Source organism: Schistocerca gregaria, chromosome 9 (assembly GCF_023897955.1).
Source record: "Schistocerca gregaria isolate iqSchGreg1 chromosome 9, iqSchGreg1.2, whole genome shotgun sequence".
NCBI classification, from domain to species: domain Eukaryota; kingdom Metazoa; phylum Arthropoda; class Insecta; order Orthoptera; family Acrididae; genus Schistocerca; species Schistocerca gregaria.
The window spans coordinates 160618296-160641404 of NC_064928.1; the positions used below are offsets into that span (position 1 = coordinate 160618296).

The 23109-nt window shown below is 43.0% G+C and overlaps 1 protein-coding gene across 1 annotated transcript; it reads left to right on the plus strand.

Annotated features, from left to right (window-relative positions):
* The first annotated feature begins 4585 nt into the window (after window positions 1-4585).
* Window positions 4586-6076, plus strand: LOC126292111 (proteasomal ATPase-associated factor 1-like). The gene has a single exon (XM_049985938.1). It carries the CDS (start codon window positions 4712-4714, stop codon window positions 5942-5944), a length of 1233 nt encoding a protein of 410 aa, XP_049841895.1. The 5' UTR covers window positions 4586-4711; the 3' UTR covers window positions 5945-6076.
* The last annotated feature ends 17033 nt before the right edge of the window (window positions 6077-23109 follow it).

Sequence of the window (23109 nt, forward strand, 5' to 3'; positions counted from 1 at the left end):
CATCATATTGAATTCCAGCATTACCGCTGGAGGGCGCCAAGAACTTGTAAGTCATTTCACACAGTTGTCCGGATACTTTTGATCACATAGTGTATTTGTGAAGAACTAATACGTTGTGACACTCTTCTTGGATTGCAGCCATATGCTCTCAGAATTCCAACAGTAAACTTCCTGGTAGTGTGCAAGATGCCTGTCTTGTAGTGTCTACCACTGGTATCTGTTGAGAATTTCCGTGTTTACTAAAAATGAACCCGTGATGGAACGTTTCAGTCTTTGTTGGATTTTTTCAGTCAACTATTAAACTTACCTGGCAAGAGATCCAGGCTAATGGGCAGTACCCAAGCAATCGTTCCAACATGTATTTTATGAGCCACCTCTTTCGTCGATTAATTACATTTCCTTAACATTCCTCCAGGCTCAGCCAGGCACCAGCTTTTCTGACAGTTTCCCACGTTTATTCCACTTAAGACGATCCTGACTGTCTCTGTGAGGTATTTTGTGGTTTTAAAATTTTGTTTGTGGCTGTAGCAGCTACTGTAGGATGAAATCTACATGAGGAAATAATAAGCAGTCGATCAGCTACAAAATGAAAGATTTACTTAACCCCTTAGTCATAGTTTCGTCGTTTATAAAAAACGTCTTTTTCAGAAATATGTTAATGACAACTGGGTTATATGTTGTAGCGAAGGTACATTAAAAAATAACCGCAAGGTGTCAGTAAAGTATTAAATTAAGTGCACTAGCTGTGCATTGGTGAACTGTTATCCATTCACTACTAGCATGTTAGGCATATTTTTTTAATATTATGGAGGTGAAACTTTTTATTTTACTGACACCTTTCAGTTAATTTTTAATGTAGCTCTGCTACAGTATGTAATCCAATTGTCCCTAATATCTTTCTGAAGAAGACATCATTTAAACCGAAGTCAAGGGATTTAAATAAACTTGCCCTATTGCAACTGACTGGTTGCTTGTTATTTCTTCGTGAATGTTTTATGGTTGTTGTTTCAAGTGATTTATCGCAAATATCCTTAACTGAAAAGTAATGGATCTCTTCACCTTTTAATGCCCAATATGTTACGTTACATACCGTATTTACGTTAATCAACTTCCGTTCCCTGTACGAATGCTCGTTCCTCTCTAGATCTCCCTGGGTTTGAGTTACGTTGCAACATTCCTTTACAGTTCGTCCACAAGTAGAAGAGCTAATTCTGAGAGGGGTGTAGAGAGTGGAGTAAACAAGTTCTGCCCGCTGACTCCGAAGGCATAGGCTGCCGAGGGGAACAAACCGCACTACCATCAAGCAGTGCTGGCAACTCAGTTGCATTCACGTAAAATTTGTGCTCCAAGTGACGCTGACGGCACCATCTATTAGCTGCAGCCGCAATTGCTGCCAACTGCTACATACAGCGCGTCTACGAAAGGAAAAATTGAGTCAGAATCGCAATAAAAATTTACAGGATTCGTGAAATCGAAACTGATAGTTTCATGTTGAATGATAGTACTTCTCGCCACTAATTCTGTATCAGTTGTGATAGGAAATTCGGAATTATAAAGAACCAGCAATAAAACTCGCATTGTGGCAATAAAAAGAGAATAAGTAAAATCCTGAACATTTATTGTTGAAATGTTGTTTGTTGTTGAGGTCTTCAGCCTGAAGACTGGTTTGGTGAAACTATCCGTGCAACACTAGTCCGTGCAAGCCTTTCATCTCCAAATAACTACATCAACCTACATGCTTCTGAATGTGCTTATTGTATTCATCTCTTGGTCTCCCCCTACGATTTTTACTTCCCCACACTTCCCTCCAGTACTAAATTGGTGATCTCACGATGTCTCACAATGTTTCCTATCGAACAATCCCTTCTTCTACTCAGGTTGTGCAACAAATTTCTTTTCTCATCAGTTCTATTCAGTACCTCCTCAGTTACGAGTCTTCCTATTTACTCTTCAGCATTCATTTGTAGCACCACATTTCGATAGCTTCTATTCTCTTCTTGTCTTAAACCGTTTATCATCCATGTTCCAGTTCCATACATGGCTACACTCCAGGCAAATACCTTCATAAAATACTTCCTAGCACTTAAATCTATATTCTATAATAAAAAATTCCTCTTCTTCAGAAACACTTTTCTTACCGTTATGTATCCTCTCTAGTTCGCACATCATCAGTTATTTTCCTGCCCAAATAGCAAAACTCATCAACTACCTTAACTGTCTCGTTTGCTAATGTAATTCCTTTAGCATCACCTGATTTAATTCGACTACATTTGCATTACCCTTGTTTTGCTTTTATTGGTGTTCATTTTATATCACCCTTTCAAGACACTGTCCATTCTGTTCAACAGGTCTTCCAAGTTATTTCATGTCTCTGACAGAATTACAGTGTCATCAGCAAACCTGAAAGATTTTATTTCTTCTCCCTGAACTTTAACTGCTACTCCAAATTTTCTTTGATTTCCTTTACTGCCGGCTCAATGTGCAGATTAAATAATATGAGGGATAGGCTACAACCCTGTCTCATTTCCTTCTCAACCTGCTTTCCTTTCGTGCCCCTTGAAACCTATGACTGCCATCTGATTTATTTAAAAATTGTAAACAGCCCTCCATTCCCCGTATTTTACCCATGTTACCTTCAGAGTTTCAAAGAGAACATTTCTGTCGACATTGTCAGAAGCTTTCTTTAAGTCTACAAATTGTACAAACGATGCTTGCCTTTCCTTAACCTATCTTATAAAGTATGTCATAGGGTCAGTACACTTTGCATGTTCCTGCATTGTCTGCAATCCAAACTGATCCTCCCAGAGCTCGGCATCGACCAGTTTTTCCCTTCTGTACAGAAGTGTGAGATAATGAGCATTTTGCTTTCATTTAAATGTATGGTCAAAAGACTCAGACCTCAGGAATGTGAAAGAAACCCTGTCGTCTAGGACTGTGTGACACAAAAAGTGCAGATTCGCCACGAGATGGGGAAATTCACAGACATCCATTGTGCTGAAGGAGGCCTAACTGCTGTAGAGTGAGACAGAAGAGAGTCTACATCATAGGGAAACCCTGTAGAATCTGTTTGTGGCCAGGGAGGTGTAGCAGTGTTAAATATGGCGGACCTAAGATCGACCATAAAAAGAAAATTATTTAATGAAATCTTTTATGAAAAATACACTCCTGGAAATGGAAAAAAGAACACATTGACACCGGTGTGTCAGACCTACCATACTTGCTCCGGACACTGCGAGAGGGCTGTACAAGCAATGATCACACGCACGGCACAGTGGACACAGCAGGAACCGCGATGTTGGCCGTCGAATGGCGCTAGCTGCGCAGCATTTGTGCACCGCTGCCGTCAGTGTCAGCCAGTTTGCCGTGGCATACAGAGCTCCATCGCAGTCTTTAACACTGGTAGCATGCCGCGACAGCGTGGACGTGAACCGTATGTGCAGTTGACGGACTTTGAGCGAGGGCGTATAGTGAGCATGCGGGAGGCCGGGTGGACGTACCGCCGAATTGCTCAACACGTGGGGCGTGAGGTCTCCACAGTACATCGATGTTGTCGCCAGTGGTCGGCGGAAGGTGCACGTGCCCGTCGACCTGGGACCGGACCGCAGCGACGCACGGATGCACGCCAAGACCGTAGGATCTTTTGTGAATAATACCGCTTGGATCGCATAAGTAACTTCCAGCTTTTTTCATTTTTCGGTCACTACCTTCATCAGACTCTGTAAAAAAGATCAAGGATAACCTAAGAACAGAAAGCGTTAGACATACATTATCAGCAACAGAAACAATAAAATTACCCATCAAACCTCTGAATTTATGAAACATATAACCTATGCCGGTTCGGGTCGATAACTGCTAACTCAGCTTTAAAGTTTTACAGAAATTTGACGCCTAATGGTTGGAATTAGCAAGATATTTTGTCGTTATACGGATTTTTAGTTTAATCTTCAGGTACATGCAGGACGCTAATAGCCCTATATCACAAAGAAAAGTATTTTCTGGAGACTCTGCGTACCTCGATGTTCTCACCCCGTTTACATGGGGCTCCCAATACCAGAATTCGTAAACAGATTTCCCTATACCGCGTTTTGGTGTCATCACTTCAAAATCGATTCTGGAAAACCGCTTCCAGTTGCCGGTATCCAATTCCGCAATCGATTTTCACCCCCAATTAAAAGGAACCGGCCTTGGAACGTGTTGGGGATGTCAGTTTTTGTCTTGTTTTTAAAAAATTTCCGCTATATGTGATGGAGTGGCTTTTGTACAGTGAAGGACAAGTAGTAATATCAGACTGAAGCTCTTAACACCTCGAGTAATTGAAGAGAGTTGGTGATTATGCTGACTAAATCAGAGACTGTAACTGCTGTTTTCCTGGCGCCATATTTAACTGAGCCAGCAGATCCACTTCAGACTTTAACATGTAAACACGACAGCGAAAAACGGTTACTGAAATTCGGGTTTCGTCGTTTGGAAGATGTGTCGCATGCAAACGTAATGTATGAGTCCGAATCCATTGCATTATCTTTCGATGGATCGTTCGAGTTAAATTCGATAGACTCATAAGCTGTGTCGATTGGCAACGGTGTATCGTGACTATGTTTTCATTTGGCGGTTGGTAGGTTGTACCAGCCAGTGGGTTTGGTGTGTGTATATGAAAAACATAAATAAACTGAACTGGTGTAGTTTGTGGAGGTACTGACGTAAACTTCTTATAATGCCATCGAATAGGAAAATACCACATATTGCTATACAAAATGATTGGAACATTGCCTTGCAAAATGAAAATGGTACTGCATGGTGTAGTTTCAAATACATTGGGGAAACTAGCGTGCAGTGTACGATTAAAAACGTAGGAAGGGATGGGAAAGCATTTGAAGTTACGCCTAATGAACTCTCCGTTAATAGGATATCTGCTACTGTAATTCAGGTAACCCATCCTGAATCTAACACCGTGTGTTTCTTCAAATCTCCTGACTCAGAGTTCGTGAACATTCACAAGAAGAGCGTTGTTTCATTGGATGTTTCTCCTGGCGGTTTGGGCGTCTCCGTTTGTACAGAAAACAAGTTACTCGTTTGGGAGACAAGCACGGGAGATGTAAGGCGTGTGCTGGAAGGTCATGCAGGAGATGTTTATAAGTGTGCGTTGTTTCCTTCAGGAATTGTCGTTCTCTCGGGCGGTGCTGACATGGTGTTGAAAATTTGGTCTGCAGAGACTGGACAGTGCCCTGTGACCCTGCGTGGACACACAGCAGCAGTGACAGACTTCTGCATCGTCGACAGAGGAAAGAACATTATTTCTGTTTCGAAAGATGGCACGGCGAAGCTCTGGAGCTGTGGGCAGGCAGCATGTCTTGGTACAGTTGTCAAGTTGGATGGAGACATAAATTGCTGCAATATTTCGGTCGCAGAGGAGGGATTGGACCTTGGAGAACGCACAGATCCGTTGCAGGAACATGAAGTTGGTACACAAAATAAGATTTTATTGGTTGGATGTGAAAGTGGCATTGTTTGCTGCGTTTCAGTTTATAGTAAAAAGAAATTTTTCTCGGTTAAAAGCCCATCTGCCGTAAATAGCGTTAAATTTCATACAACAAATAATGTCTTAGTTGGGTGCCAGGATGGCAGCATTCACCTTTACAACTTAAAAACATCAGAATGTATGCTGACATTAATGGAATCGTGTAGCCCTGTCCTCAGTCTGTTGACTCTTGATAGTGGTGCTGTATTTGTTGGCAGGGCTGATGGCACTTGCATATGCTACAGGAGTGTTGCACAAGACAATGAATCTACTGCCAGAAGACTTCAGTTTACTGGTTCTGACTTTGATCCTATATATGGCATTTGTTTTGATGGCAAAAAAATATACACTGCTTGTCGTGATGGTGTTGTTAGAAGTTATAAACTTACAGGTGAATTGGACATGATGTTTAAAAATACTTATACATGATAACAATTCCTGCAATCATTATATGTTTGTTAAGTGTGTGGCTTTACTGCACTTACCTGCCTTGCAGGCTTGCCCGTTAACTTGACAGCTGCTACTCTAATTTTGAAGGAAATAAAAGCTTTTATAATGGTGTGTGAATCGTTTCTGTTCTGATGCAGTTTCCTTGGCACTGAAAAGGGGAACATTCTTTCTGCTATGTGGGCAAAGTTTTAAAATTTCACACATTGTAACAGTGGCTAATGAAGGCACATAAATGGGTTTTACAACTATGCAGTTTTGTCTGTGGACTCCTGAATTGGAATCAGTGTAGCGAGGAATTACAACATAGTCATTTAATATCTGTCTGGAAGTTCCACTTAATTGTATTGTCTATAAGATTTTGATGTGGAGAGTTCCTTTATAGTAGAAAATGCCTTCGGTCTGAAATAATGCTGCTTTATTATTGTACAATGTAGTTTCGCCCCAATAGATCCAAAATCGGGTGTGTTTGAAGCTTTCAGTAGTTTACTTGGTAATGAAGTCATAGAAAAGTTGTTTTCTGAGCAGTTGAAACTCACATTTCTTGTCATTGTATTGGTGTTCAATATTTAACTGTACTCAGTGGTGCACATAACTTCATAAGAACACTCGGTGTCACATTGTGTCATGTATACAAGTCAGATGCCTTTTGACAACTGTTAGGAACCAGCTATGGCACCAAGCTTCCGTGACTTACAGCAAGCAAACAAATTGAAGAAGGCATGGGCAGAAATGTGTTGTATACTGTAATTAAGCATTGACTACATTGTCGTCTGTACTTGGTGTACTCACTGCTGCCGCTTGCACAACTGAGAATTGTTGGCTGAATATTGATGTCAACTCATGATGACCATGTTAGTTGTTCAAAGTAAACTTTAGCAATTTATGTATGATTAGATAGTGATAGTCTATGTGGGTGACTTCTATTTAAATGTTATCATGGAAAGTGCTTGGTAATATATAAATAATGGAAGGAGTAGATAAAGTTAACTTACTGGCAAGAGTGGGCAACACACACATAAACAAGATTGAAAATGTTGCCAGGGTTTTGGACCGTATCATCCTCCACAACTAACTTCAGCAGAATGAACGTAACCACACATGCATCTGAATGGCTACACTTTCCCAAAATATTCATTATTGATATAGTTTTTGGCTAGTTTGACATTAGTTGTCGTGAACTTGATGAAAGGGTTGTACTGTATTTTGTTTTAACTTTTACCCAGACAAGTTTTGATGCTATTGTAAGTGCATGTGTTTTATTTAAGTATGGTACTTCCCCATCAGGTTCTTGGTGGTGCAGTCTGCTGTAAAGATTTTTTCTTACAACACATGTGCAACTATTATGTTTTTTTCCATGTGCTTGCTTCATGGGAACATCACTTTCAACATGTACAGAAAACATACTGTTAATATTTACTGAGAAACTGTGGACGTAAGTAGCAAGCAAGTGCATTTGGAAGATGTAAAGCTGTATTTTGTAGTGTGCTTGTTGGCATAGTTGACAGCAAGAGTTTTAAGGACTGTGAACAGAATTTATTAGCCTGGCTGTGCACTTTTGTGCTGTACTTAGTGTATGTTTTAATGAAGTATTGCCCCATAGTACTAGTGCATTAACAAAAGTAAATTAAAATAAACAGAAACAACAGCATTATTTACTACAAATAGCCAAGCTTAGTTGATTTCGGAAATGATTCAGTGACTTTCAACCTTTACGTGTTGTAGATTTGCTCTTTTGAGGCCTACATGTTAAGACAAATGCAGTTGTAAGTGGTTTATTACCATAAATGTGTTAAGTAAAACTTCCCTGTTTTGCCACTAGTTTCGGCCTTTTTTACTCATTTATTTATTAAGGTAGACAGGCTGGTCATTGACAGTATCATAGTATTTCTCACATGTTTCTCAACCTGTTGCTTGACATATAGGCTGCGTAGGGCTGCCGGCAGACACAGCAGAGCCTCACGCCTTATGCAGCTTGCTTACCAACTGCTAGGCCAGTTCACATTAAAAAATAAAAATGGAAATCACATGGAATAAAGCTGCATACTCCATCTTTATTCATACATGTCCCTTATTTCTCAATGTTTTGGGACAGAAAAAGGAAAATATAATAAAATCTGGGGTGCTCGCAGATACGTTATGTCACAGTGTAAATGTGAACTCGGTGCACCTTGAAGATGCTGACTGCTGCAGGGTAGTTGTCCTACAACAAGAATTAGAAATAAAATCTATTTGTAAACCAATTTTCAATTATAAACAAAAAGAAAGAAGATAATTATATACACAATGTATGGTTTATTGACAAGAATTGAGAATGCAAGGACATAGCAGTGATTGTGTCTGTGAATAAAGTTGGCAGAGGTGTCAAGAGTGTGACTACCTTCTTGACTCGTTACAAAGCTTCAGACCTTAATGAGTTTCAGAAATCTTCGAGTAATACTCGTGGCATCTCTTTTGTATTTCTATTGTCCTTTATTTGTATAACTATCTGGCAGTGGCCTTTTGTATTTCCATATATTGGGACCATGAGACAATGGTAATCATTATTGGCTCCTAGAGAATAATGAACAGGATACTGTACCCAGTCACGTGGACACCAGTGTCTACTTGATCAAGAAATACAATTTAACACACACTACTGCAGTAAATTAACGGCAAGTAGAACTGTGAGAACTGACAATTACAACCAAGGCTAAACTGATAATGCATTCCTAACCCAAGATTGCATTTACGAGTCTTGTTCATTCACAGTGTATGTTTCATGTACAAGCAGTATGTAACTGTATTACAAACATGTCATCTAAAGATATTCTGTGGTAAACAGAGCGGAGCTATTGGCTGCCAGCAGGCATGTTTTATAATCTAGAGCTTCCTTAGAGTTTTAATGATTACTCTCAGTAATTTTTTAACCTTAAATTATTTGTACTAATTAAAAAAGGAATTTGGTGAACCAAGTCATTATCACTAATCTTTGTCACACAAGATTTTCTCATGTATCAATGATTTGACACTCGTATGCACCAGTCACCAACAGATGAACATAGACTGAAAGGATTCAAAATCATTCTATGGCAAAAGAAATAGCAATACCGTTCTGGCAAACTCAGATGAGTGAGATCATGACATGACCAGCAATGAAAAATATGGTAGGCCACTGGATTTCTTGTTCAGTTATCCAAGGCAAGAACACATTTGCCATGATTCATAGAACACGGGAATCTGCAGACAATCACTTTCAGGTCGTTCAGTCCCTCATGCTCTTGGTATGCTGTTAGCTACTGCACCAGAAATTCTTGTGTCTGAAAAAACAACTGTAGGAGGAGCAAGCTTACCAGCAGCATCTGGTCAGCTGCTGTTACAATTACAGTAAGATTTTCTTTCTCACTATTTCCAGTACAACTTTATCCAATTTACCTGTGATTACTTTTCCCCCTTCAGGCTGCAGAAAAATGCTCTTTTATCTGAACGTAGTATTCTGGTTGGGTCATTTGCTATTTCTAATATTTTTTTGAATTTTTAATTTTAATGCTGTTCTGTTTCTGCAAACTGGTTACAGTGGCATTTTCATGAGAAGTTGTCAAGTTCCGTGTCATTTGCTCAGTTAGAACTGAATGTCTTTACACAAATGCTGGTACTAGTTCTTTCATTTATCTCTGCCATGCACTTTGCAATGGTTTGCAGAGTATGGATTTAGATGTAGATTATTTGGTGTACACTTCCTGGTAATATTTCTTTTATCAGCATTGGTTCCATTTGAAAGCAGGTGTGCCCAGTGACAGTATTTATTCCAAGCAGTAAATGGTAAGGGGGACAGTCACAAATAATGTTTATTGCATATCCAGATTTTGGTCACTGAGTGGCTGTCTTCAGTAAATATAAGTTAAAATGTAAAAACCATTTACATATGCACTCAGTTCCACATTTGAGTGTCAACTCAGTCTTTGGCATACTTAGGGGGGATTAAGTGCAAGTGGTTTTAATGTTTTATCTTATGCTTACTGTAATGAAGATGGACACAGAGTGAGCAAAATCTGGATATGCTGTAAACATTATTTGTGACTGATTGCTGTACCTTGTACTGCTTGAAATATTTCTTTTGGTACTGGGTACAGCACTGTTGCAGTTGACTGAAGTTGCTGGTCTGGAATATTTTCATCGTCTCCTCTAAGCACATTGGAAGAACTAACATTATGTGGTTCGAGACTTGTTGCATACCTTGTAAGACATTGTCATCCTCGGTAAACCCAACTCTTTGTAGTATTTGTCATCTGTTTTAGGCTTGTAATTTCCATGAGGCCCATAACTAGAAAAAGATGTGCTGTTGTTACTGTGTCTAAGACCATGTTGTGGACTGCAGTTGAGAGTGACAGATATAATATTCCAAGAGGGGCAGTCATAATGCTATTAATTGTGGTCACTGATACATTCTGAATGCTACATATGAGGAAAGTTATGGTACTAATTACTGGCAGGGGTGTCAGATATTGATTGGAACATCATAGAGAATGAGGGTGCCAGTGTTTTACACCTCTCCTTAAATTATCGACTGAGATTGATCTTATTTTTTTGTGAGCTGCTTTACTCTCTACAGCATCATGACTCTGTGACACATAATGCTATTACTAAATTTAACGTGTAACTAGTGCAAACCACGCATCGAAGAAGAACCTTATATTACGCTCGTCATTGTGAAAACTGCTCTCAGGACCTTAACAGGTATAAAGTTTTGTTCATTTTTGATACAATCACTTTTTATGACACCATCATAACCAGTTGCGGCAGTAGATGTGTAAGTCCTCTATAAGACAATCTTTGCTTGTGAAATATGACAAATTTACAATTACATGAATGAGTGCTGTGTGTTCGTTTGGACATGTCTGAAGGAACACACGATGCATAATCTGCAGCTGTGATACATATTATGTAAATTGAAGGGGAAGGGGGAGAAAGGAAATGGAAGGGGGCTATTGCTGTCGGTTGTCTTGAGACTATGCAGAATCAGTAGCGATAAGTGAAAATGTGTGCTGGACCGGGATTTGAACCTGGAGTCTCCTGCTTGATAGGCAGTTGTGTTAACCACTGCATCATCCGGACACTTATCACAACTGTGCAGCTCCTGTCCGTATCCTCCATGCTTGATACTTTGAGATTCGTACAGAAGGTCGGACATGATTGCATCTGCACTGAAGGTGGTAGATTTATTGCCCATCAAGGCAAATCAATTATATGAGTGTGTAGTGTCTGTTCCTTTGGACACACATGGAAAAAACAGTCCTTATGCTGTTGAAATCAGTAGTCTCTTCCCTTCCCTCTCCTTTCTCTGCCCTCCACCTCCAACTTATGTAGAAATATTACAATAATATCTCAGCGAGTTATTTTAGAATGTGAAAATAGAATACATGTCATGCTACTGCATTTATTTTATTATAAAGACGTTACTCTTTTTTAAATACTGTTTCAGTGATTCAAAGACCTGTACTCTTTATTTGTGTTGTACGTTTAGCTGATTGAAATATTGGTACTATGTTTAGTTTGGCAACATATGAACATTTTCTCACCAAGTATTGCCCATAGGTATGATCCACATTTATTGTAAATCACTTTACTTAGCTAACAAGTAGACCTAATGAAAATGTTATTACCTGTTTTGAGGCAGTATGTAAGTGTTACAGTAGCATGTGAAGATGGCGATTGGAGACCGAAACCAGTTATGATTGTGTCAAAATTGAAAACAAAGTTGATAATAGGTCAATGACCTGAAATGTCATTTAAAAAAATTCCTCCAAAACAAATGGGTATTCAGTATCTGTTTTAGTTGAACCATATCCTTGACCAGGGCTCGGATTATCTATAATTGTGCCCGGAAATTAGGGATGTCCTACCCTTCGAAAGTGGTATTTTGTTACTCACCCAATCTACACAAAATCCTAGTCCATCCCAAAGCCCAGGCACAAAACCTACCAAGTCCACCCACCCAGCAGTTTCTTCTCCAGCCCTGTCACAGCCTAAACCTATCCCATCAAGGGCTGGGCCACGTAAGCAGGCACATTGTATACAAATTCTGCTACAATTACTGCACAGCTTTTATGTCAGTATGACAGCCAACCAGCTGACCAACAAAATGAATGTGCGCTGTCCAACTGTGACTGAGAACAGAGTTGACCACCCAGTGGCAGAACAAGCAGTCGAGTACAATATGCTTGACTTCAGTGGCTGCTACACAACCCTCCTGGCATCAGTCCGTTAACCCACTGTCCACGCACACCCTCTACCCAACAGTTTCCCCTCCCTCTGTCCTATTGTCCCCTCCCAATGCACATCATCTTCATTGTGTGCTGCACCCCACTGGGTCCGGTATCTGTGCTTCACGTGCCTAGCCCGGTACCTGCAACCCCTTTATCCTGCATTCCTACCCAGAAAGTGGCTGCCACTCTCCAGGCCACCAGCTGTCTACCCCAACCCCTCTTCCCCTCTCTCTCCCCTGCCCACTCCAGCCTAGTCCACCTGCTGAAATACAGTCACGAAATTCTGTGTTCATCCGGTATTCAGTGAGTGCCTCCTTTACATCAAAAGTATTCACATTCATCAAGTTTGTAATAAGAGATAAGTTGCTCTTCTCCACTTTTGTGTATTGATGTTACTACTGCATACTTCAATCTTTCAGGACTTATACCTTGACTCATCAACTTGTTAGAGAGGCAGTTCAAAGATAGTGTCACTCAGTTAGCACAAGATTATAGGGCTTTGTCTAGGCCAGCACCACATCCAGAAGAATTACTTCATTTTAGTGACCTAATATTTTTTGCAATCTCTCTCGCCGATGAGTTGCCAAAACTGATGTTTGGTTGTGGAATATGCATTACCTTTCTAAGTTTATTGGATGTGCTTTTGATGGATCATTGGATTATCAGGAAAATTCATTGAATTTAATAGTCAGTGGTATAAATTTCATATGTCTGTCTTGCTGTTACTGTCATCTGGGAGCAGAATGTCATTTACCTTGCCAAGTTTGTTTCATACCTAACAATGCTCCAAACTGACCATGCCATCTTTTTGGAAGTATGACATTTCTGTGCATGGCATGTGGTTTTTGCTTTTTGATAACATGCTGAAGAATTTTGCAATACAGTTTGTTTGAAAAAGAATCCTTACTATTCTAGTTTATGGTGTTTGATTCTTCAACTCTCCAAGTTTGGCTCCCTTGCAGTTGGTAGGTCCACTTGACCTCGAGACAGCACCAGAGCAGTTCTTTTCTCTCTGTTCCCTCAGTTCAGTCCAGGTGCAGTGCAGTGCAGAGCAACTCAGCAATAATGTGTACTCCGGAACAGAAAGCGGAATGTATTATTTGGCTTGTGAAAACTGGGTCAGTTATAACAAAGCAACATAATTTTAGACGTCAGAACCACCTGCAGCAAAAACTATTCGTCATTGGCTAAAGTCTTTCAAGGAAACCCATACGTTTTAAAATCAAAATCACCAGGTAGATCGAGAACTTCTGAGATGCTGTTGAACACATCCGTAATTGATGTGTTCGGAGGTGGAAAGGGGGCTTGTATTTTTCCAACAAGATGGTGCCCCACCTCATTACAGTAACCATGTGCGTGCGGCTCTTGACACTCACTTTGCAGGAAGGTAGATAGGCAGGGCTGGCCCAATATCTTGGCCACCACAAAGCCCAGACTTAACCTCACTGGACTTTTTCTTTTGGGGCAACATAAAAAAATGTTGTGTACAGTGAAAAGATCAGAGACATCAATCATTTACGGGAAAGAATCATTGTGACGGTCGGTACAGTTACACCTGAAATGTTGATGAATACATGGTGAGAAGTCGAATATCGTCTCGACGTGTGGAGGGCAACAAATGGATGCCACATTGGCATCTACTAACATTAAACAAAACTTAAGGAATTCTCTTTCATGATATGTACTCAGTGGTGTAATTTTTCATTAATTTCCCCATTACATTTATACTTAAAACTAAGGAGTTCTTTTTCAAATACCCTGTACTTCTCTTAATGCATTGTTAACTCTTGATTTTAGCTAGTCCTTTGCATTATGTAAAGCTCTCTGCATTTTAGTACACAATATTTTGATTACGTATACTAGCAATCCTTGTCAGCTGCCTTTGCTGATAGTCCTGACTGTTGTAAGGGAAAACAGGATTCATAATGTCATAAAAATATGGTTTAGCAATAATTAAATTTCCCTTTTGCTGCCTGTCCTTGGGACAGTTCAACACTGATTGTTCTTGAGCATTTCACATATCTTCTATTATTTTACAGTCAACCTATGCTTGACATTGGTAGTTTCTGATACATATAATTGGTGTCAACTAAAGTGACCTTGAATTATATGCATTTACTCGAATGACAGCTATTAAAAACTATAACATGAAGGCTATGACCGTGGATCTAAATCCACAGTGTGTTTATGAGTTCCACAATCACATGCAGGAGACATTCAGAGTTCCAATTTGTACACTAGCGCATTGCATTTCACATAACCCATCCCTAGATGATTGAGTCTAGCCCATACATTTGTCTTCAGATTGAATCCATATAGTTCTTGGTTCCCAACCTTCCTGAGACCATTATCCTGAGTGGAACCAGATATTAGATACGACTGTCCCATCCATTTCCTCCACCTGCGTCAGCATTAGTGCATACATAAGCTTGAATATTTAAACATTATTTTTTTAGTTTTTAAAATGATGAAAGATAAATAATATTTAGTTTCTGTAAGTGTTCCTTTAAACTGTGAATTGATGAGTCAATGAGATAATTGATACCATTTATTTCTAACAACCATGGATTAAGGAAGCAATTCTCAGTGCTTTAAATGTGCTACGTACAACTCATCCTCATTCTGAGAAAAGAAAGCTAACTATCCACACTGAAGGTAGAAACATGTACAAAAGAAGCATCCTCTCTGCACCATTCCTCTCCCTTGCAACACTTGCTTCCCCCACGTACCTTGCATTGCCATTTAAAATCAATCAACTTAAAATGCATGTACTATGCTTATTATTCATAAATAATTTGATTGCCAGATTCCTTAGTCTGAACTGGCAGAAATTGACAGACTTCAAGCTGCCAATGCTTTTTATGTTACCATTGCCACTAGTAATAATAATAATAATAATAATAATAATAATAATCATCTAAGTATGCACCACAAAATGTACTGGAGAATGATGAATACAAATTATACTGGAACAGAACCATTATAACAGATAAAACAACACCACATAACAAACCTGACATCATACTCACTAATAAAAAGAAGAAATTAACACAACTAATCGAAATATCCATACCCAATACAACAAATGTACAGAAGAAAACAGGAGAAAAAAATTGAAAAATACACCCAACTGTCTGAGGAAGTCAAGGACATGTGGCATCAGGATAAAGTTGACATTATACCAATTATACTATCAACTATAGGAGTCATACCACACAATATCCACCAGTACATCAACGCAATACAGCTACATCAAAATGTATACATATAACTACAGAAATCTGTAATTATTGATACATGTTCAATTACCCGAAAGATCCTAAATGCAATGTAACATATACCGTACAGTTAAAAGGAAGTCACACTTGATCAAGGTCCGCGTCACTTTCCATTTTTAACCAGACATAACGTCTGAGAAAGGGAAGAAATAATAATAATAATAATAATAATAATAATAATAATAATAATAACAACTGGAAATACAGGGTGATTATAATTAAAGTTAAACTTTCAAAATGCTGTAGAAATAACACCACTGGTCAGAATGACATCAAATGGCAACGGAATGTCTTCGGAGAAGGGGGAAATTGTATGGCTGAAGAAAAAAAATAGGGTGAAAACAGATCAATAGATGGTGCTCTATGTGTCAGGATACGTAAATGAAAACACCTGTCATGTGCATGACCCATTGAAGTTGGTATAAACATGCCGGGTACCCGGATTTTTCTCCTTTCACATCTGCAATGTTTGCCATGACTGCCTCAATGCAAGATCGCACTCCGCTTGTAAAGCTGTATTACAAGAATGATGACTGTGCACACATGACTCTGCAGAAGTTCCAGACAGTAAACGAATTGAAAAAAGGCATTGGTCCGATGACTGCTGTGGGTCCAAAGAAAATTATTCGGAAATTCGAAAAGATTGTTTCTTTTGGTGTACAACCTGGTAGCGGGAGGATACGAGTTGATTTGACGTCAGTGGAAGCATTAACCACAGCTATGCAGGAGGAGACGAGTGGCGGTGTGCAATCATGTGGTACACAAAGAATTGCCCAAACATTGGACATACCCGTGAGCACGGTGGGTAAAATCCTGTGAAACATCCCTCTTTGCTATCCAATCAAAATTACCCATGTACACGAGTTGCTTCCTGTTGACCTGCCAGCAAGAGAGACCTATGCTTTAGAATTTCTTGCTTACATGGCAGTGGACAATGATTGGCCGTGGAAGAATTTGTGGACGGGCAAGCCCCACTTACCTCTTACAAATGTCAATATACAGAATTGTCGAATATGGGCAACGAAAAATACACACACAAATCAACGAGTACCACTTCATCCTGAAAAGCTCACTGTGTGGTGCGGCTTTACAGCATCATTTATCATAGGGTCATATTTTTTCAAAGAGACAGGTGCTTCCAGTCCTGTTACCTGTACCATCACTGGTAACCGCTATCAGTGTCTTTTGTACAACCACATCATTCCAGCTCTCTAACAGTGTGGGTGGAGTCATTTTTATGCAAGAGGGTGCACCTCTGCACATTGAAAACCCAGTTAAACAGGTGCTGAAGCACCATTTCAGAAATGCTACAATTATCAGCCACAAATTTCCTACAGCCTGGCCATCCCGATCACCTGATCTTAATCTGTGTGGCTTTTGGCCATGGGGATATCTGAAAGATGTTGTGTTCAGTGTTCTGATTGCAAACTTAGCTGCATTGAATATACACATTGTGCAACACATTCTGAACGTGACCCCGGAAACACTTCGATCAGATGTGGAACATGCTGTTTCTCGATTTCAACTTGTTGCAGAAAACAGTGGACAGCGTATTGAACATGTTTTGCACCAATCACATGGAAATTAATAATCTGGCTTCATTTTGATTGATGCTTTTTATGCGGTTTTTGGCCTCAGGACAATTAAAAACCAATGTGATAGATGCTTTTTATGGGTGATTATTTTTATGCGGTTTTTCCCATCCAATGTCTGATGGCCTTGTCGTGGTGGATCGGCTTATGTAACTAACAGTATCACACCTGTCCCCCCCCTGCGGGTTCAGGGGTAAGAATAGGCCCGTGGTATTCCTGCCTGGCATAAGAGGCGACTAAAAGGAGTCGCAAACTTTTTGGCCTTATGTGATGGTCCCCTGTTGGGTTTGACCTCCATCTCTCAAAATTTTTCTGAAGAGCGAACCGATTGGGGAAGGGTGCCTTACTTGGTGCATTGTGTCCGTCTTGTGATCAAACCTTTCGCCAGCTTTTTTGTCGTTGCATTGCAGTCCTGCCCGCTCTCCATCTCTTGGGCATGGATACGTTCCTGCATGCACTTTCCACCTTGCACTGTTTCTGCACTGACAGCGATCATGGACCGCATGTTACCTAACATCCAGCACGGTAGCCAGTCCGTTGTGATGGGGCCGCCATGTACCCTGTTGGTTGTAGCCCCCTGACAACACAGGGATCGCTCTACTGATGCCTGCGCCGTTAACTCCCCACGTATGCCAAGGAGTAGATGCCTATCCTCCTGGGGTATCAGGACTCCCAGCAATGGCCATCCTGCCAGGTGGCTCTTGCTGACGCTGGGTGGCGCCCGCGGGGAGGGCCCTTGGTCACAGTAGGTGGCATCAGGACGGATGACCCACAATGAAGCGTGATACATTGCCTCTTGCTGGTGGCCAGCCACCAGCAGTCTAAGCGTTTGAGAGCTCATTTTAAAGCTAATGTGTATGACCCCAAATCGTTCCCCTCCCTGGCCACACCGTGGGAGGAACGAAAGTCTATGAATGCCAGTGAAACATATTCGCCCCGGTATCTTGTCTGTACCAGAGCTGATGGTGATCCTTTGTATCTTTGAAGCCTCAGTTCTTTGTAGACCATTTAGAGGACAAGTTCGGGGAGGTGGAGGGCTTGTCCAAAATGCGGTCTGGTTCAGTCTTGATAAAAACAGCATCCCCTGTGCCTTGCTCATTTGTAAACAGCTGGGGGGATGTTTCAGTTAATATCACGCCCCATAAATTTTAAATATGGTCCAGGGCATTATTTTCCGCAGGGATCTCCTTTTACAGTCCGATGACGAGCAGCGCGCCAACTTAGAGCGACTAGGTGTCCATTTCGTCCGGCACATCCACCGGGGTCCAAGGGATCATCAAGTTGCCACCGGTGCCTTCATCTTGGCCTTCGAGGGTGACACATTACTTGAGGTGGTCAAGGTGATGGTGTACCGTTGTGATGTCAAGCCATATATCCCTACCCCGATGCGGTGCTTCAAGTCTTGGAATTTCAGCCATATGTCTTCACGCTGTGCTTCCAGCCTCGTATGTCGCGATTGTCGTCGACCATCCCATCCTGATACTCCCTGTGCCCCACCTCCCATCTGTGCCAACTACGGAGAGCACCATCCCCCTTGCTCGCCGGACTGTCTGATTCTGCAGAAGGTAAAAAAAAATAATGGAAATCAAGACCCTGGACTGACTGACGTACACTGAGGCTAAGCGGAAATATGATCGGCTTCATCCAGTGTGTATGACATCATCTTATGCCGCAACTGTCACTCCTGCTACAGTTCGATCAGTTCCAGTACTTCCAGTCAGCCCTCAGAGTCGAAGGACCACACCTGCCCCCTTGATGGTGTGGGACACTAAACCCCCTGTTGCTCCTGCTTCATCTACCCATCTACTTCAGGTCAGGAGCAACTGCCCCCCCCCCCCCCCCCCCCCGCTCGAACCATTGGGGACATCAGTTCCCCCTTCCCAGCTGGAGAACGGAGAAGTGTAAGCCTTCTTCGGCTCCCCTCCCCTTGCTCAAGCAACCACCAGTCCCTGGTCGTAGGGCCTCACGGTCGTCGTCTGTCCCTGAGACTGACCCAGTGGGGCCCTCCCAGCCTGAACCACAGAAGGCACAGCGAGATAAGCTTAAAAAGAAGGTTCCCAAGAATACCGACATTGTGGTGGCACCCGTCGCACCGCTTTCTACAAGCTCAGCATCTGAGGACGAGGTCGAGATTCTGGCGTCTGCTGAAGACCTGGATCTCGCCGGTCCCTCAGACACCATGGATGAGACACGCGCTGGTACTGAATCAGTGGCAGCGAGTGAACAAGCGGCGTAAACTGCCTTCCCACTCCCTTCACGCCTTTCAGAGCCATGGACAATCTCATCCTCCAGTGGAACTGCAGCAGTTTCTTCCACCATCTAGCTGAGCTCTAACAACTTATCAGCCTTCACCCTTTCTTCTGCATTGCTCTTCAGGAAACTTGGTTTCCTGCAATGAGAACCCCCGCCCTCCGTGGCTATCGGGGTTATTATAAGAACCGGGCGGCTTATGAAAATGTGTCTGGTGGCATCTGCATCTATGTCCTTAACTCTCTTCACAGCGAGTCTGTACCTCTCCAAACACCTTTAGAGGCTGTCGCTGTTCGGGTGTGGACGCCACAGGCTGTTACCGTCTGCAGTCTTTACCTTCCACCGGATGGTGATGTCACGCAGCATGTCCTGGCTGCTCTGATAGCCCAATTGCCGCCACCTTTCTTGTTACTGGGCGACTTCAACGCACATAACCCCCTGTGGGGTGGGTCAGTGGCAACAGGTCGAAGCACCACCGTTGAGCATTTATTGGCGCAGCTCAATCTTTCAATTTTAAATTATGGTGCCTTCACACACTTCAGTGTGGCACATGGCACATACTCCGCCATAGACCTTTCGATCTGCAGCCCTAGCCTCTTACCATCTGTCCAATGGAGTGTGCATGACGACCTGTGTGGTAGTGACCACTTTCCGATCTTTGTGTCACTGCTACGGCGTCACTCTTCTGGATGCCCCAGCAGATGGGCTATGAATAAGGTTGGCTGGGACTTGTTCTCCTCCACTGCTGCTATTGAGCGTCTCTCTAATGACGACATTGATGTGGTGGTTCACTCAGTCATCACCAGCATCGTTACTGCCGCAGAATCTGCCATTCCCCGTTCTTCTGGGTCCCCTCGGTGGAGGACTGTGCCTTGGTGGGCGCCTGAGATCGCTGAAGCGATTAAAGATCGCCGGCGGGAACTCCAACGTCACAAGCGACGTCCCTGCATCGAACACCTCATCGCCTACAAACGGCTGCGTGCGCGGGCCCGCCACTTTATCCGCCAACGCAAGCAGGAGTGCTGGGAGCGGTATGTGTCCACCATTGGCCTCCATGTCACTCCATCGCAGGTCTGGGCCAAGATTCGAAGCCTCTATGGCTATCGAACCCCTGTCAACGTCCCTGCGCTCTCACTGAATGTACTGACTCTGACGCAATTGCCAACAGCTTGGCAGAGCATTTTGCTGTGAGTTCCACTTCTTCCAATTACCCACTGGCCTTCCGCTCCATTAAAGAGCGGATGGAACGTCGGAGCCTTTCGTTTCGCACGCACCATCCAGAACCGTACACTGTTCCATTCAGTAAGTGGGAATTTCACAGAGCCCTAGCCACTTGCCCTGATACCGTTCCTGGGCCCGATCGCATCCACTGCCAGATGCTGAAACGCCTTTCAGTTGACTGCCAGCGACGGCTTCTCGACTTTTGCAACCGTCTCTGGGTCGAGGGTGAGTTTCCATCGCAATGGCGGAAAAGTATTGTTATCCCTGTTTTGAAACCGGGCAAGAACCCTTTGGAGGTGGAGAGCTACCCCCCCCATTAGCCTCACCAACGTTCTTTGCAAGGTGCTTGAACGTATGGTGAGCTGGCATTTGCATTGAGTACTGGAGTCTCAGGGCCTTCTGACTCCATATCAGCGTGGGTTCCGCAAAGGCCATTCCACCGCCAACAATATGGTGAACCTGGAGTCGGCAATCCGTACTGCCTTCGCCCGCCGTCAGCACCTGGCCGCTGTCTTTTTCGACATGCGGAAGGCGTACGATATGACACAGTGTCATCATATCCTTTCTGCGCTTCATGGATGGGGTCTTTGGGGCCCTCTGCCGATCTTTATTCGAAATTTTCTGTCACATCGTACCTTCCGCGTGCAAGTTGCGGCCTCCCATAGTTCCTCCCGAGTTCAGGAGAACGATGTGCCACAGGGATCTGTTTTAAGTGTCTGCCTGTTTTTAATAGCCATTAATGGGCTTGCTGCGGCGGTGGGAACGTCTGTCTCAGTGTCCTTGTATGCTGACGACTTCTGCCTTTACTACAGCTCTATTGGCATTGCAGCGTCTGAATGTCAGCTACAGGGCGCTATCTGTAAGGCACAGTCTTGGGCTGTAGCTCATGGGTTCCAGTTTTCGGCAGCCAAGACCTGCGTTATGCATTTCTGCCGGCAACGTACTGTCCACCCGGAGCCGCGGCTTTATCTTGATGGTGAACTTCTTGCAGTGGTGGAGTCACATAGGTTTTTGGGGGTGGTTTTTGATGCTCGGTTGACTTGGTTGCCTCATATTCGGCAGCTTAAACAGATATGTTGGCGGCATCTAAATGCTCTGCGATGCTTGAGCCACACCTGCTGGGGCGCCGACTGATCTACCCTGTTATGGCTCTACCAGGCGTTAATCCAGTCCCGTCTGGATTATGTTAGCCTGGCTTATGGCTCTGCATCCCCATCTGCATTGCGGGTGCTGGACCCAATCCTCCATTGCGGGATATGTCTTGCCACAGGTGCTTTCCGGACGAGCCCTGTGGAGGCAGGTGTCCCTCCACTGTGGTTACGACATCAACAATTACTGGCTGCTTATGCTGCCCATGTTTTTAGCTTGCCTGGGCATCCAAATTATCGCCTCCTGTTCTCGCAGTCAGTCGTCCATCTCCCAGAACGTCGGCCCCGGTCGGGTTGTCCAATCGCCGTCTGCGTCAAAGAGCTTCTCTCCGGGCTTGGGGTTTTCCCAGTTCCACCTCCTTTCCGGGCCCCTCTGCATACACTCCTGTGGTATGTTCCTCGCCCTTGCCCTTGCCTTCGGGTCGAATTGGCACAGGGTCCGAAGGACTCAGTCACTCCGGAGGCCTTCCACCGCCGCTTTTATTCAACCCTAGCCACATATCAGGGCTCTGGCATTGTCTACACCGATGGTTCGATGGTTGCTGGTCGGGTCGGTTATGCTGTAACTCTAGGGGCCATTACGAACAACGATACTTGCCGGCTGGCTGCAGCATTTTCACTGCTGAGCTGGTCGCCATATTTCGTGCCCTAGAGTATATCCACTCCTGCTCAGGTGAGTCCTTCGTTATCTGTAGCGACTCCCTGAGCAGTTTGAGCTATCGACCAGTGTTTCCCTCGCTCTCATCTGGTGATGGCTGTCCAGAAGTCCGTGCATACTCTTGCCTGATGCAGCCGATCTGTGGTCTTTATGTGGACCCCAGGCCATGTTGGGATACCCGGCAATAAAAATGTTGATTGACTGGCGAAAGAGGCCACCAGTAAACCACACTGAATGGTGCAACCTGCCCATGGCAAACAAACTTCGCCCTATCAAGGTGACGACAACTGTGTGGTGGTCATCCATGCGGGTCTCCCGCCAGGAGTCTGTTGTCCTCTGCCGGCTGCGCATTGGGCACACTCGGCTGACGCATGGCCACTTATTGCGCCGTGAGGACGTACCTCTATGTCGCTGCGGCTCCGTTTTATCTGTGGCCCACATTTTGTTGTAGTGTCACCTTTTATCTGTGCTCAGGCAGACATTAGCACTGCCTGATACGCTCCCTGCCCTTTTAGCTGATGACCCTGCTATTGCTGTCTTAGTTTTGCATTTTATTCGGGTAGAGGGTTTTTATCATTTAATCTGAGTGATTATGTTTTATTTTATTGTTTTGTGTTGATTCTGGCCTTTGGTCTACGATTTGAGACTGAGTTTTTAATGTGTTCTCGGTGGTTGGCTTTTCCTTTTTTATCTCTATGGTCGGCCAACCACCTTCACACTCTGTGTGATTTTAATTTGTTTCGTCTGATCTCTGT